The following is a 16,586-nucleotide window of genomic DNA, read 5'->3' on the forward strand; positions in this document are numbered from 1 at the left end:
CGCTTTCCCTTCCCCTGTGACGGACTTCACCGAGGCGTCCCCAATTGGACAGAGAGCTTCCACCTCCCGCCTCCCTCTTACCCTACTAATGATTCACTGGCTATCTTTAGGAAACGGCGCTTCCAATTGGCCTAATCGACTTTATGAGTCACAGGACTAGCAAGAACTCATTGGCTAAAGCAAATAGGGAGAAGCTCCTTGATCTTCTGATTAGCCCCAGAACCTGGACCGATGGGGACCAATTTAAAGCCACAGAGGTCTTGGAATGAATGAGACGGTCAATTTGTGAAAAAAAGAATCAGTTTTTAATAAAATCTGCAGATTACAAAATCTCTACCTGGAAGCCCAGGGGTGAGGATGGGGTTGGGGATTGGGGCGGGGGAGAAAGCTTCTGAGGCCAGGTCTGGTCATTTCTTCCGTTTCTTCTTTTCCCCAGAGGGGCGTTTGTTCTTCTTCCCCAGAATCTTCATGAGGTTCTTAGGCATGTAGTAGGGTTTCTCCGGGGAGCCATCGTTCCGCTCCTGGTCTTCCACTGAGCCGGGAGCCAGAAGCACTCCGTGAATTCTACCCTCTCCCAGGCCCCTTCTGCTCCCCATCCCCCAATCAGGAGGAAAGGGCTTCTAGGGGTTGGTCCTCCCTGGTTCACTTAGTATAACCTCTTTCAAAACACTCCCCACTGGGGCAGCTAGGTGGATAGAGCCAGACCATTAAATGAGAGGTCCTGGGTTCAGATTTGGCCCCAAAACACTTTCTAGCCCTGTGACCCTGGGCAAGTCACTTAAATCCAATTGCTTATCGAATTTCCGTCTTGGAACCGATACTTAATAAGGGCTAACCAGCACCCCCCCCCCCAAAAAAAAAAAACAACAACCCACCCCCACTCTTGACTTTTTGGTTTCCAGTCCAAACTATCCTCTTTTAATGGGCGAGTTCATCCCATTCTTATTCACAGTCCTGATTTCTAACTATATCTTTCCATCCTATTAATTCTTCATCTTTTTGAGAGCCCGCCTCTCCTTCAAAGCCTAGCTCAAATGCCACTGCCTGCATGAAGCCTTTTCTAGGTTCCCAACAAGCATATTTCCTTTCTCTGGTATTGCCCAGCATTGCTCATCCTAGGTGTGCCACTTTATAATTTATTGTGTACAATCACTTTCCTCCCTTTTGAGTCTCAGTTTTCTTATTTAGAAAACTGAGTAGTTAGGTGATGCAAGGTATAGAACACCAGACCTAGAGTTATGGAGACTTGAATTCCAATTTGGCCTCAGACACTTCATAGCTTTTTGATCCTGGGAAAGTAATTTAAATTTTTGTGTAATTGATTTGGTTCCACATCTGTGAAATGAGGCTAACAGCAGCACCTACCTTCTAGAGTTGTGAGGATAAAATGAGGCAACATTTGTGAATCACTGCAAACCTTAAAGTGCTATATAAATTCAAGCTATAATTGTTGCTATGATCAAGCTTGCACCGTTATGAGGAAAGAGGTTCATAAAATACCAAAAACTATGGGTTATGAACTCTCCTAGGGTTAAGATCTATGTGTATTTTACATGTGTAATATTTACTTCTCTAAATTTCATATGGGTACCATATTTCCATACCCTTCTTAGAAAATAAGGCTCAATGAGAACCCAGAAGTGTTCTGCCTAAACTTGTATCTCTACCAGCATCTTATCCCAGTGTTCTGCTCACAGTGGTAGCTTTAACAAATATTTGTAGAACTGATTTAAAGCCTGTTTTCTCAGAGAGCCTTCCTCCTGAGAATTGCCTTTAAATCTAAGATTTAGCTCTTTTGTCTCCTCCGTTGGATCATTATTAATCTTATCCCCCTATTCCCCCCTTGTGTACCTGAAGGCGCTGTTCAATATCCTCTTCTCTTCTTTTTTTAACCATCCTTTATCCCCTAGCAAAAATCTATATATCCAGCCCTAACTTTTCTACTGAGTTCCACATTTCCAGTTGCATGCTAGACATTTCCAAATGTCCTATCAGCATTTTGGATTGAATATGTCCAAAATGGAACTCATTGTCTTACCAAGCCCCAAACCTCCTCTTTGACATTTCTATTTTTGGCACCATCATATGCCCAGTAATGTAGGTTTGAAACCTTAAGGTTATCTTTGACTTTTCTTTCTCCACCTTCTATATCTGAACAGTTGCTAAATTCTGACAATCTTAACTCATCCTTATTTAGGGTCTTATCACCTTTCATGTGAACTATTAAAATCGTTTTTTAATTGCTCTCCTTGGCTTGTCTCTTTCCTTCCTAATCCATCCTTCATATAGCTTTCAAGATAATTTTCTTAAGGCACAGGTATGACCTAATCACTCTCTTGGTCAAGAATTTTCATGGTACTAGGAGCAGCTAGGTGATTCAGTTGAATGAGATCCAGGCCTAGAGATGGGAAGTCCTGAGTTCAGATTTGGCCTTAAGACACTTCTTAGCTGGATGACCAAGCCAGTCACTTAATCCCAGTTGTCTAGTCCTTACTGCTCCTCTGCCTAGGAATCAATACTCAATATTGATTCTAAGACAGAAAATAAGGGTTTAAAAAAAAAAAAAGAATTTTCATGTCTATTACCTTTAGGAAAAAACACAAACTTCTCTATCTGGAAGTTTAAAATTCTTCACTTTTCATGTCTTTTATAATATTACTATTCCCTTTTGAGTGCTCTCTGTTTCATCTAAAGTGGATTACTAACTTTCCTCAGACCTCAGTAGCCCATTTCCCATCTCCTTGCATTTGCAGAAGTTATCTTTGTCCCTATGATTGGAATGAACACTTTCCTTATATCTATCTCCAGAATCCTTTTCTTTCTTCAGGGCTTAGCTCAGGTGCCATCTTTTTAGGAAAGGCTTCCATGTGTGGATGCCATTCCTACCCCAATTTTTAGTGTTTAGGTTATTTGTCCCTATGTGTTGTATTCCCCCAGTAGAATATAAATTCCTTGAGGTCAGAGACTTTCTTACTTTTTGCACAATGCCTACTCCATAACCAATGCTTAATTATTATTTGTCAAATTAATTTGAGATTTGGGCCAGAATCCAACCCCCCCTACCCACACCCCTGGCTCTTGCCTTTTGGCTTCTGTTCACCATTTTTATCAAGACTTTTCCCCTTCCAAATCTCCTCTAGGGGTACATGATGAGGGTTGATATGCCAGTCTGTTGAAAGCACAGATATATATTGGGGGAATTTCATAGGGAGGAGCAAAATCATGTTTCGAGGAGGAGGAAATACTTACAGAAACAAAGGAAGAGAGTATCTACACACATGCTGAAGGTACTGAAGAAGCCAGAAGCAATGACATAAGCACCAAGGATAGTGATCTGGAATATAGAGGATGTTAACAGGGACTTGGAAGGGTAAGGGCCCTTGGAGGAGGGAAAATTAAGGTGGTGGGAACACTCAGGTCCAAAGAAATAGGGATGGAGGCAAGTGACTCACCATGATGGGGAGCCAGTAGTAATTGAGGTTGGGGGAACGAAATTCCTCCTTCAGGGCTGGGATTCGGCCAGTAAAGAAAAAGAAAGAGAGGACACCTAGAGAGAGGAGGAGGAAAAAGTCATGTAGTAGGGGTGAAGTAGCTCTCTCTCATCCTCTTCCATTCCCCCTAAATAGGCTCATCTCTTCTAGTCCTGGACTTTCTACCCCTCTTTCACACACACAATTGCATTTACTAGGGCCCCTCCAGATTCCAATGAGGTGGTGTGACAAAATAAATGGCTTTGGAACAGGATCTCTTTTTTCCTACTGCCTCTACTTCTCTGTATGTATGCCTATGTATCTGTGGATAAGGCAATTAACTTCTATAGCCTTATATTCCTAATAAAAATTCTAAGCTCTCTTTAACTCTAAATTGTGGATCCTATGAAGTCATGTTCCATCTCTGGGTTCTGATTTCTCCTCTAAAACAAGGGGGAAGAGAGTGTTGGTTGGATTAGGTAATCTCTCTAATGTCTTTTATTTCTCTTTTTCTTAAACCCTTACCTTCCATCTTAGAATCAATATTGTGCATTGGTTCCAAGGCAGAAGAGTAGTAAGGGCTAGGCAATGGAATTGACATGCTCAGGGTCACACAGCTAGAAGTTTCTGAGGTCTGTTTTGATCCTATGTCCTCCCATCTCTAGGCCTGGCTCTCAACATACTGACCTCCTTAATGGCCTCTAGTATCTTCTATTTCTAAATTTTCTGCCCCTACTCACCAACTCCTGCTACCACCAGCAGTTTCCCAAAGAAAAGCAGCAAATCTGTAACTTTATCAAGGACGACCACTCTGTTGGCAGAATTTGGGGAAGTCATCATTGGAGAAGGGGAGGGTTATGAACAAAGCAACTACAGAGATGGGATGGTGGGGTGAGATGAATGATTAGGGGTTTGGAGGAAAAGTAGGATGGAGGATCTCTCTGCATAAGAGTTTCCTTAAGGTCAGGCAGGAGCCAGGGGATGGATCTTAGGAGGTTTGAAGGAGTGAGGCTAAGGATTTGACACGCAGACCTGACAATGTTCCTCATGAGCAGCATGAAGGCATTCTTAGCAGACACGCAGAAATTCTTGCCGTAGATAGCGATCTGGGAGTAGAGAAACGAGAAGGGAAGATTCCTAAGACATTTGCTTTCTCAGTAGTTATACTGTCTGCTGTTGGGGGTGGACATAGGGGTGGGGGCACAGAGTCCCAGAGGCCTCACCATGATGTATGCATTTCGGTTTAAGAATTTGATGAATTTCTCCAGACACCAGAAACAGCATTTGAGACAACACATAAGACATCGGGTTAGGGGGTTCTGGGCTCCTGCAGGTGGGAGTGATGTGGGGTAGAGAGGAGAGGAAGATCTAAGTGCCTGGTCACAGGTTCTCTCATCAGGAGTCCCCTAAGCTGCCAACCCTCCCCTCTATACAGAACTGAAGCATGAGGCTTAGCTCCACCCACCCCCAAACCCCCTCAACAAACCTCAGGTACTTGATCCCTCTGTTCCCACCTTTTAGTTTATGATCCAAGTACTCCAAGATAACCCTCACCATCTGGACTAGAGTCAAGATCAAGGCTCCAAAGGCCAGGGACCCTGTGTGGTAACTGAGGGGATAAGACCAGCTGTTAGGGGCTAAACTCACTTGAAAATCCAAGCCTTCCCTGTTCTCCCCTAAGGGACTAAGGCATCCCCCTTCTTCCAGTCCCCAGGTCTCTCCTCTTAGAATCCTTGGTTTCAATCCTTCTGATTTCTCTGAAAGTCTCAAGCATTCATCTCCTTGAGCTACACTGACCATAGAGTCCTTATGAAAGCAGCTCCCAAGGGCCAGGTAGGGATATCCTTGGGCTTGTTGAAGGCCCAGTAGAAGGAAGCAAAGGCGCCAGCCAGGACACACTGCCCTAAGGCCAGCACCCAGTTGATCGTCCAAAACAATCCTAGGACCCCATAGATCTGCAGATTAAATAGTGTACGCTGGACTAGCCCTGAAGAGGAGTAACCGAGGAACTGACAAGTTAGCCCGGGGCACTTGTCGATGGAGAAATTGAGTTGACTGGAAAAATTGACCTGAAAGGGAAAAGAAATAGGAAAGGGCTATTAATTAGTCTTTGTGTCAGCACTGTGCTAGGAAAGGGGAAGGAAGAATAATCTCATTCTAATTCCATTAGGGTAGTTCCATCCTAGACCTCCCTCCCTTTTATCTCCTAACTCATTGTGAGGCCACCCTCTTTAGGAAGCACAATAGAATCTCCATCCTGTTCTCTAGTTTCTCCCTCCTAAATATCCTTCTTATCCCAGAGTTTCCTTACCAGGGGTTGACATGTCTCATTGATGACTACATCCTGACAGCCTGGGTCACTGGAATTGGGAGCCCACCATCCATATCGAGGTTGTCCAGATGTGGCCAGATACCCAGGGAAGAAGTCAAGGAAGCATGGGATAGTAGAAGAAGGGCTGGATTTAGGGGTCAGAGGACCTGGGTTGGAATCCTGGTTCTATTACTTGCTACCTATGTGATTTTGAGGAAACTTTATTGGGCAAGCCTTTATGAAGTCCTTATAGGCAGGCAGCTAGGTGACAAAGTATAGAATGTTGGTCCTGGGGAGCTGGGGAGCTCAGTGGATTGAGAGCCAGGTCTAGAGATGGGAGGTCCTAGGTTCAACCCAGCTGTGTGACCTTGGGCAAGTCACTTGACCCCCATTGCCTACCCTTACCACTCTTCCACCTATAAGTCAATACATAGAAGTTAAGGGTTTAAAAAAAAAAAAAAAGAATGTTGGTCCTGGAGTCAGGAAGACTTATCTTCACAAGTTCAAATCTAGTCTTAGATATTTATTAGTTGTGTGACCCTAGACAAGTCACTTAATCCTGTTGGCCTCAGTTTCCTCATCTGTAAAATGAGCTGGAGAAGGAAATGGAGAACCGAGCCAATATCTTTGTCAAGAAAACTCCAAATAGGGTCATGAAGAATCAGCTACAATGGAAATGAATGAAAAACAACAAGTGTACCAGGCACTTACATATTATTTAACCACCTCACAACCTATTTCCTTATCTGTAAAAGGACTAAATAACTATTTCCACCTCTAAATCCTATGATACTAGTGAACATGTTGGGGCTAGGAAAAGATGCTTCTTCAGACCTTGTCATGAAGAAACAACAGCTTCCCTCATTATCAACAAGGCTCCTTCAATTCAAAGGGAGACACACAGTTTCCTGCTATAGCCTGGGGCTTGCTAGGAGCACAAGAGTCAGGAGTTTAGTGCCTAGGGGAGCTGGGACAGAGGATACAGAGCTGTCATGGCCCAATAAGCCACACAGATGAGCAAGAGGACAAATGTCAGCAGCGGGTAGAACATGGTGGACATCATGTGTCCCACAGCCCTGCAAAAGAGACATTCACTCATAGACCAGGAAACATTTCTTTTAATCTCCCAGTAATTGCCCTGGGTCTCTCAGCATTATTTATATACATTATTATCCTACCACTCCCATCCCTTTGTTCCTCCTCTTCCCAAACATGCTCTCCCTTCCTCCATATTTTTCATACAGTTAGAATATAGGTCCCATGAAAGTCATGATTGGTAACATGAATTGTATGCCAGAAGTGGAGCAAAAGACATTGAGGACAGTTTCCTTACTTATAAAATGAGAGGTTGGATTCGACAACCTTTAAGTTCCATTCTAGTTCCAAATCCTATTATCTAGAAGTAGCTAGGTGGCTCATTGAATAGAGAACCAGGCCTGGAGATGAGAGGTCCTGAGTTCAAATTTGGCCTCTGATACTTCCTAGCTCTGGGACCCTGGGCAAGTCATTTAACCCCAATTGCCTAGCCCTTGTCATTCTTCTGTCCTGGATAGAAGGTAAGGGTTATTTTAAAAAAAATCCAATGTATGCCTAGAAAAATGTGGATCAACCACAAAAGGGAGATAGAGACAACAAATGGAGTTTGAGGGGTACACTGTTATCATTGTGATTCTAAAAGGGCCACAGGTGGAGGATACATTATTTTGCAGATGTTTTATGAAAACTTGGATGAGAATTACACAGAGAGGTTTGTAAGTAGCATTCACAACAATGAAATAAATTAAAATCTAAATATAATTCATGCCTAAAAGTTTTGTTGCAGTTTTAAGCTTTAAAAGGCATAAAATTCCTTAGGTTTAAAATGCTTAAAGCTCCATGCTCCTTTCTTTAAGAAAAGGGGGAGAATAGGAGCAGTTAGTTAGCTCAGTGGAATGAGAGCCAGGCCTAGAAACTGAGAGTCCTACATTCATATCTGAACTCAGACTCTTCCTAGCTGTGTGACCCTAGGCAAGTCTCTTAATCCCCTTAACCCACTACCTATCTCTTACTACTCTTCTCTCCTTGGAAACAATATACAGTATTGATTCCAAGATGGAAGATAAGGATCTTAAAAAAAAAGGAGAGAGAGAGAGAGAGAGAGAGAGAGAGAGAGAAAAAGCACAGAGTGCATAGGTGAGTGGAAAAGAAACTCAAACTGCACTAAGACTTTTCTGGGCACCCTGTGTAGTCCATAATGAACAATGACAATCTTCAAGGGGAAGAGAGATTACCAGGGGGCATCTCCCCACCCCTAGCTGCCTCCCTGAATCTTTGTCCAGCTACAGCTATAGGAGTTCCCTACCATTCAAAATGGGAATGATTCCCTATCCTACAGAGTCCAGATCCCATTTTATTCCTCCCTTTATACCCTCTGCTCCAATACTAGTTTCTTTCCCTTTCCCTGATTCTTCACACATTTGTTTCTCCCGAAGTCATTGGCCATTCCTGTTTGACTCGTTTCTGTCCCACTCCCAGCCCCATGCTCCTTCCTCACTTTTATATTCACACATCTCAAATCATTCCCCATTCTCTTCCCCACTAACTTGCTGGCTTCTTCAAGGAGAGCAATGGCTATCCGGATCCTCTGTCTGAGGAAGATCAAAAGCAGCAGGAGGATCCCTTCCAGCACAGAGACCACAATCACTATGAGAGAAATGGAGAGGAGTGGGGACATTACAGAAATGGCGGAGAAGATAGGGAGGTAGTACACTAGGGACTACAGCCACCAGCCCTAAAGTCTTAACAGAGTTGGGAAAGGTCAGCAATATACCCAGTATCTGGCAACAAGTATGGGGGAAAAGGTAGGCGATTTTGTGGATGGGGGCTCAAATTATAGGAATAGGCCTTGGCTGGGTTTTAGAGGGCTTGGGGATCTGGGGTATTGGGGGGGAGGGCATGACTCACGGGCAACTAGCCAGGTCTCTTGCACATTTTTGTAGGCGGCGAGGTTGGTGGTAAAGCCCAGCTGGGAAATGGTGGGGGCTCCTTTATCCCGAAGTGTCTTGTATTCCATCCAACAGTGGTAGATCCCATATGCGAGAACCCCTAGCACCCCCAAAATCAGCACCAGCACCAGGGGCCCCACCATAAGTCGAAGTAACAGCAAAAATAACAAGCTCAAGACCAGAGATATAGCCAGGGCACTGAGGATAGGAAGGGATGGAATGAGGGATGGATGATCCTGAAGTTCTTGTGTTCTTCACACTGATCCTGATACTGCCTTCCTTGGCCCATAAGGCCTATGTGCTATTTCTCTCTCCCAGTCCTTCCAAGCCTACTCAGCTCAATGACCCCAGGTTGCTCTTCCACTCTCTTATTTTTCTCATCCTCTATTTCTAAGCCAATATCCCCATGATTTCTTGGGGGGGTACCTTCTGGCTTCCTAAAGAGACCAAGAAAAGGATGGGGGATTCTGGAGAAATGGCAACTCACATGAGGATCCAGTACCAGGACCGTGCAACATCTTCAAAAATCTTGATGCTAATTTCTCGGGCATTAAGGGTGTTCAGTAGACCACTGAAGTGAAGAATGAGGGTCAAACTAAATATGAAGGCCAAAGAATGGGTGGAAAGCAAAGAACAGGGATAAGGGAGGAAAGAGAAGAGGAATATCTCACTCGATGCCTTGAGTAATATTGGTTGTGTTCAATGTGTTCGAATCAGGAAGAACCACGGATTTAATGTCGGAAGGAAAACATCGGCCCAGAGCTGGAGAGGGAGAATTCGGTGAAGGTCAGAATCATGTGGTACCTGGCTCCCAACTCCCTGGCTAATAAATACTTGCTGCATGTAAGGGTGGTTGGCTCTTGCTCCCCTTTGGGAAGCCAACAAAAACCTTGGTATGGGTTTGTCCTACTTCAGAGATTTCAGTCTCCTTCAGTCTCATCATGTTTTGTCCCCATCTGTTGCTTACCTTGGGCCCTCTTGTCTCTGTCTCTCTCTTTTTCTTTCTTTCTCTCTCCCTCTCCCCCCAATTGTGCTTTCTTTCCCTTCCACCTCAGAACCAAAACTGTGTAATGGTTCCAAGGCAGAAGAATGATAAGGACTGAGAAATGGAAATTAAATAACTCGCCTAGGGTCACAAAGATAAGAAGTGTCTGAGGCCAGATTGCAACCTAGGCATGACTTTCAATACACAGAGCCATCTAGCTGCAACCAGCTCTAAACTTTCTCTTAGTGATCTCATCATCTCCCATGGAGTTGACCAATCAGGTGACACCAAAATCAATATATCCAAGCCCTTCCTCTCCTGAAGATCTCTTCTGATGAATCTCATTCTCAGATGATCAAGTGCCTAATACTCAGGGATATTCCATAGGCATCTTAAACTTAACAGGTCTAAAATAGTCATCATTATCTTTCCCCTTAAATCTATTCCTCTTCCAAAACTTAATCATTCTCCCAATCACTTAGGAGTCATCTTGGACTTTTCATTCTCACTTTTCCTTTCCTCACCCCTTCCCACATCCAATCAATCAATTTTACCTCCTCACCTGTATTTATATCCCAACCACCATAGTTCTGACCCTTATCATCTCTTGCCTGGACCTCTGCAGTATTTTTTTTTTTAAACCCTTACCTTTTGGTTCCAAGGCAGAAGAATAGTAAGGGCTAGGCAATGGGGGTTAAGTGACTTGTCCAGGGTCACCTACTCAGAAGTGTCTAAGGTCATATTTGAACCCTCTTATCACCAGGCCTGGCTCTCAATCCACCGAGCCACCTAGCTGTCCCCCTGCAATAGTTATTTCTAATTGGTCTCTGCATTTATTCTTTCTTCTTTTTACACAGGAATACCAAGTTTTCATTCCATGCCTAACCATGTCATAGCTGGTAGAATCAGGAAAAGTCTTTTAAAGTGGGTGAATTCCTTTAGGAAGTTGTGGAGGTGAGGAGAGAGAGCATTTCAAGTGTAGGGGGTGAAAGTGGAAAGGGAACAGCCTAAGTAGCATAATTTAATTGTAAAGCAATGTGCTCAAGGGTAGTGAACTTGAAAGAAAAGGCTGGAGCTGCACTATAAAGTGGTTTTTCTGTCAAATATCAAACAAAGTGGGCTTCGAGTGCCTGGATTTGGGGAGACCAATTAGGAGGCGATGATAATGACCCAGGTGAGAGGTGACAAGGGCCTACCCTAGGATGATTGTCTCATTTAGTAGAGACACTGAGGAAGTAAATAGGACGAGACTTGACAACCGATTGTGGTGGACAGAGTGGATGGGGGCAGGAGAGGTGAGGGGGGTTTGAATTGAGTGAGTGAATGAGTGACTAAGGTATTAAACTTGGATGCCTGGAGGAATGGTAGTGCTCTAGATGGAAAGAGGGAAGTTAATTAGGAGAAATGGGGAGCTTAAGGGGAAAGATAAAGAAAATTATTTTAGACATGCTGAGTTTGAACTGACTATGGAACTTTCAGTAGAGAGGTCAATTGGGCAGCTAGAGATATTAGTGTGGAGTGCTAGCCTAAGCATATGTTAGATGCACAATTTAAAAAAAAAAAACACCCTTACTTTCCATCTTAGAGTCAATCCTGTGTATTGGTTCTGAGGCAGAAAAGCAGTAGGAACTGGGCAATGGGGATTAAGTGATTTGCCCAGGGTCACACAAGAAGAAAGTGTCTAGGTCCAGATTGGAACCCAGGATCTCCCATCTCTAGACCTACCTTTCAATCCACTGAGCCACACTGGATGCACAATGGCAAATAAATTGGTGTTAAATGAAGGTCAAGTGCAAGGGAAATAGTCCTGGACAGAGAGAAGCAGAATACCTGGGTTCTGATGGCCTCTAACTTGTTGAGTGACCTTGTACAGGTCCCTTTTCTCTGGGTCTTAATTTCCTCCTCTGAAGCACTTGGCCTAGAGACTCTAAAGATCCTTCTATCTGTATAGTTTTGTGAAAGGACAAATCATTTACTAACCTGGAATAGAGGGGAGGAGGAAAGCAGGGCAGATCTCCAACTGCAGACTTGAAATCACTTTCTGGGGAAAAAGGAGAAGGTTATGGTTACATACATGTATTTACACATACACCCCACTAAAGGAGGAGCAATATGGAGAAGATTCAGTTTCCACTGGATCTCATATAGTCCAGTCTATATTTTTCTCAGAGAGGCTTTGGTTGTTGTTTGGCAGGACTTGGGATCATAGCTTGTGTATGTAGATATGTATGCATGTGTGTCTGTGTCTGTGTGGAAAGACGTCTTACCATCTGGGGATCAACACTGGGCTGACAGAAGATCATGGATGAATTGAAGACATCCTCCACAGTCTGATACAACTGCTCAGGGTTTACTACCCAGAACTTCTCAGGGCAGGAAGAAACACAGACCTGCAAAGGGTAGAGAGGAGGGCTACAGTAGGGAACTATTTGCCAGAGTCTCAAAGGGGCAGAGTGAGAGAATGCCAGGATTCCCCAGGGGCTCTCCAAGGGTTGGGGAAGAGGACCCTCAGGGCAAAGGATGAACATTAGAGTTGGAGAGGATCTTAAAGACCATTTATTCTAACCTCCTCCAGTTAGAGGAATTGAGGGAAGGACCAGAGAGGTTAGGTAATTTTTCCAAAGTCACATAGGTTAAGTAACAGAGCTGAGATTTGAATCCAGGTCTTCTGGTTTCTAATCCAGTGCTCTCTTTGGGTCCCTTAGGGGGTGGGAGAGGACATGGGATTCCCTAAGGGGCCCCCCTATGTTCAGCCTCTGACCTGGGCAGTAGGGCACTGAAATCCATTCGAAGTGACAGTAATAATATTAGTAGCTTCGATACAGCTCATGATATTGAAGTAATAGAGGTATGGCTTCTTTCTGTAAGGAGAGAGGTCAGGACCACAAACCTGGGTCAGATAGCTACAGACTTAAGAGGCTCAGAAGCTCATAGGTCTAGAGGGGATTTGGATTTTGCAAAGGCTTGTCTACTCCAAGGGGCAGCTAGATGGCACCATAGTACAGTGCCTGGAGTCAGAAAGATTCATCTTCCTGAGGGCAAATCTGGCCTCAGATACTTACTAGAGGTGTGACACTGGATAAGTCACTTCACCCTGTTTGCCTCAGTTCCTCACCTGGAAAATGAGCTGGAGAAGGAAACCACTCTAGTATCATTGCCAAGAAAACTCCAAATGGGGTCACAAAGAGTCCAATACAACTCAAGTGGCAGCAACAAAAAAAAAAAAAAATCTACTTCACCTCCTTTGTTTTACAAATGGCCAAAGGGAGACCCAGGGAATTCAGATGACTTGCTGAGAGCAATACTGGCAAGTAAACTTAGGAGGCATGATATGAACTTGGGTTCTCTGAGTCTGGGATCAGTACTTCCTCCAAGGTACCATGACCTCCTTCTCTGAATCTCTCAGGTGATAAGGTTTAAACTCTAATATATTATACTATAGATTTTCTAGATGGCAGTCTCCTTGGGAGCAAGGGTTGGGCTAGTTTTCATTTTTTTTTTTTTGTATTGTCTAGTGAGTTGGCCATTTAAGAAGTATTTGTTGAACTGATTTGGACCCACAGGACCTGGGATGGTAGGCACCTTAAAGATCTAGTACAAACTCTTATTTTATAGAAGACAAAAGAAGCCCACAATTAACTGTTTGATTCCAAGCCCTGAGCTATTGGGGAGGAGCCTTACCCTTAAAGAGTTTATAATCTAGGGGGTAAAAAGACACACAGACCTAAACAAAACATATAACAACTGTAAGCCAAATGATACAGTGCAAACTTTCCGAACAACAGGGGCCCTGAGCAGGGAGAGAGCTCTGTGGGCAGAACAAGTCAGGAGGGCTTGCTGGAGAAGGTGGGACTCAAGGTGATTCTTGAAGGTTGGGGGGAGGATTCTCCAAGGTAGGAGGGAACTAATTTCTAGTGGAAGAGCATCCATCCTCAGCTCCTCTCTCAGGGACTTCAGGTTCTCTTACTCATTCTCTCCAATCCCACAATAGGCCCCTGTAGAGTTCCTGGGATAAAGAACTTGACGAGGATCTCCATATAACCAGGCTGAGGGACAAAGAAATGGAGAGGCAAAGGACACTCAGATCTTAAATCTCTTTGTCACACACCCTTCTCCCTCCACCTTTAGATTCTAGGAAGGGAAAAGCTCACCAACAATTCCCACAACAATGTAGCCTGCAATGAACACCAGGAAGAGGACACAACAGATGACATCAGTGCAGCTCCTAGGGAGAATGAAGGGTGGAAAAGAGAATTTTTTTTTTTTTTTGGCAAAGCAGTGAGGAAGGAGGAAAATGCTGGAGACTTGGAAAGATCATTGTATGGGTGTGTATGTGAGTACATCAGGGGATAGGAGTTGTGGGGGTGGGAGATATTACCTGTTCTTGATGGGACCTCTGAAAGATGGATCATATTCAACAGGCTTCCCTGAGGGGGAGAATGAAAGAAGGCAGACTCAAAACCACATAGATTATTAGCCTTTAATGGCTGTCATTTTGTGGGTCAGCCTTATCTTCCCCAGAACAAATTCCTTCCCTTCCTTCTTAAGGGCTAGTCCAAGAGCCCTTTTATCCTTCCCCTGTTGCTGCCTCAGAAGCCCCTTTCACAGGTGTCAAACTTTACTGGCAGGGTGAAGGAAAAAAAACAACTGGGAGAGACAGAGATGGAGACATAAAGGCAGAAATAGATAAACAAAGACAGCTAGACAGGAGGGAGACAGACACAAAGAGACAGAGAGATAGAGAGACAGACATAGAAACAGGGGGGACAGAGGAGTTGGACAAAAAGAAACAGAGATAGATCAAAAGAAATAGCCAGAGACAGAGATAGGCAGAGGAGAGAGCCAGAGAAAGATGAACAAAAAGACAGACAAAGCGACAACCAGAAACAGAACAGAGACAGAGAGGAGGAATTAGACAAAAAGAGACAGACAGATAGAGAGACAGACAGATAGACAAGAGGAGAGAGAGAGTTGAACAAAAGAGACAGAGAAGCAGCCAGAGATAGAAACAAAGATTGAGGGAAAGAGACAAAAAGAGACAGAAAGAAGGAGCTGGACAAAAAGAAATAGAGAGATAGAGAGACAGCTAGATAGGCAAGAAGAGAAAAAGAGGGGCAAAGAAAACCAGAGAGAGATGGGTTTGAGAAGGAGACCGACAAGACTGCGGAGGGAATGCAGGACTGAGAAAAGAATTGGGTACGCCAGGTTACCAGGAGGTGGGAACTCCTCCTCAGCCCCACCTTGCATCTATATGCTTATCAGACTATTTTTTTCCGGTTCACACCTCCATGGCCTGGAGCCCAGGAAATAGCCTTCACCTTTCTCCCTCTCCCCAGAGTCAGGAGTCTCTCTCCTACATTTGGGCCTCTCTCATTCTTGGTTTATCCAATCTTCTCTCCAGTCTCCATTAATCTCTCTGGTCCTCTAACCTCCCCTCCCCCATTTGCCTCCCTCTTGGTAGTTTTAATTTCTAATAAAGAAAAAAGCCTTCTGGGCCAGAATTTCCAGTATGAATTCCTCACTCCTTCCCTCAGGGCATGAAGAGCAGCTGCTGGGAGGGAGACAGAGAGGCGGGCATCAGTTTTGTCTTGGGACTCCAGATTGTAGAAACACAAAGAATTAACCCTTGGGTTGCCATTAGCCTCAAGGGCTTCTAGATCTTTCTTTCTCAGCTCCTAGGTTCTAGTGGTGAGTGAAGAAAGTTAAGTGATGCCTGAACCTAGGTGGAGCCGTATTTGCTCTGATTGTGGACAAACTTTGGGACTCACCTGAATTTAAAGCACACGAGGGGAAGGCAAAAAAAGAAACCTCTGGAAGGATTAGGAGAGGGGAGGAAGGTATGGGAAAGGGCCATGGGTAAGGGAAAAGAGGTTAGCAGGGTCAGGAAAGGGGGTGTCTGCTTTCCCCAGTTACCCTGGACTCTGTTCTTTCTTAGGCAGGTCAATCATTGACCGGTAGCCGTCTCCAGGAAGTCCATAAGGACTCACCCTCTCCCTTCCTGGTTCCTCATAAGGATACAAGCATTTGGCTCTCTCAATGGCCTCTCTCCTCTAGTGCCCCTCTCACGTTTTAGTAACTCAGATGGTGCTCGGTTGTTCACTTTCAAAGTTCTTTCTCCACAGGATCCAAGAATCTGATCTTCCCCAGCCATCAGGAACCTGGGTGTCCAGTCTCTTGAGATTCTTTCTCTGAGCTCCAGAGGGCCCCAGGAGTTCTTTCTCCCCTCTAGCTCTGAGAGGAATCCACAAGCCCAGTCCTCCATCCACCTCTCAAGGACCCAAGCTCACAGTTCTTTGAGACTCCATCCTTTTAACTTCTGCACTACCTGGTTTCCTCCTACCTCCAAGAACTCTGTAGTTTACATCTCCGGGTCCAGCTCCCTAAATCCTCCTCCCCACCCCCTCCACCCAGTCTATGCAGCCTCTTTTTACCTTTGGCTCCTCTTAAGAATCTGGGGATCTGACCCTCTCCGTAATTCCTCATTTCCCTGTACTTCCCCTGGAGTCCCAGGACTCTAGCCCTTCCCACCAATTCTGAAGCCCCTGCGGTCCCTTAACTAGACCCACCATTCTCTCAGGGTCCTAGGCGTCTGGCCCCAAGCCTTACCATAAGCCTCGTCCTCATCTTTTTCCTTCCACATGACTACTGGAAGGCACCAGAGGAATTGGCGCCTTCTCTGGGGAGTTAGCGTCTTACCTGGTGCCAGCCTCCGAGCTCCACCTCCGTCCCGGCTGCCGTCATCATCCCCACCCCTCCCACTCACCTGTGGTCCGGCACTGGCCTACCAACTTTCCCTGTCCAGGTCCTTGCATGACCCAATCAGGAACCAGATTGGG

At 44.7% G+C, this 16,586-nt stretch overlaps 1 protein-coding gene across 2 annotated transcripts; it reads right to left on the reverse strand.

The window, feature by feature from the left end:
- Nucleotides 1-282: 282 nt before the first annotated feature.
- SLC44A4 (solute carrier family 44 member 4) lies at nt 283-16,413 on the reverse strand. 2 transcript variants are annotated; one of them, XM_044673905.1, is made up of 21 exons: nt 16,357-16,413; nt 14,129-14,177; nt 13,902-13,975; nt 13,718-13,796; nt 12,512-12,611; nt 12,018-12,140; nt 11,731-11,791; nt 9,437-9,527; nt 9,253-9,336; nt 8,725-8,963; nt 8,364-8,463; nt 6,765-6,857; nt 5,782-5,884; nt 5,268-5,539; nt 4,985-5,079; nt 4,694-4,797; nt 4,503-4,576; nt 4,211-4,281; nt 3,453-3,547; nt 3,250-3,334; nt 283-532 (listed from the first exon to the last, which is right to left on the reverse strand). In XM_044673905.1, exons 1-21 carry the CDS (start codon nt 16,388-16,390, stop codon nt 408-410), a joined length of 2,151 nt encoding a protein of 716 aa, XP_044529840.1. In that variant the 5' UTR covers nt 16,391-16,413; the 3' UTR covers nt 283-407. The 2 variants fall into 2 exon arrangements, with proteins under 2 accessions (XP_044529840.1, XP_044529841.1); XM_044673906.1 differs by lacking the exon at nt 12,018-12,140.
- Between the last annotated feature and the right edge of the window lie 173 nt (nt 16,414-16,586).

This window comes from Gracilinanus agilis, chromosome 4, assembly GCF_016433145.1.
Source record: "Gracilinanus agilis isolate LMUSP501 chromosome 4, AgileGrace, whole genome shotgun sequence".
NCBI lineage: Eukaryota > Metazoa > Chordata > Mammalia > Didelphimorphia > Didelphidae > Gracilinanus > Gracilinanus agilis.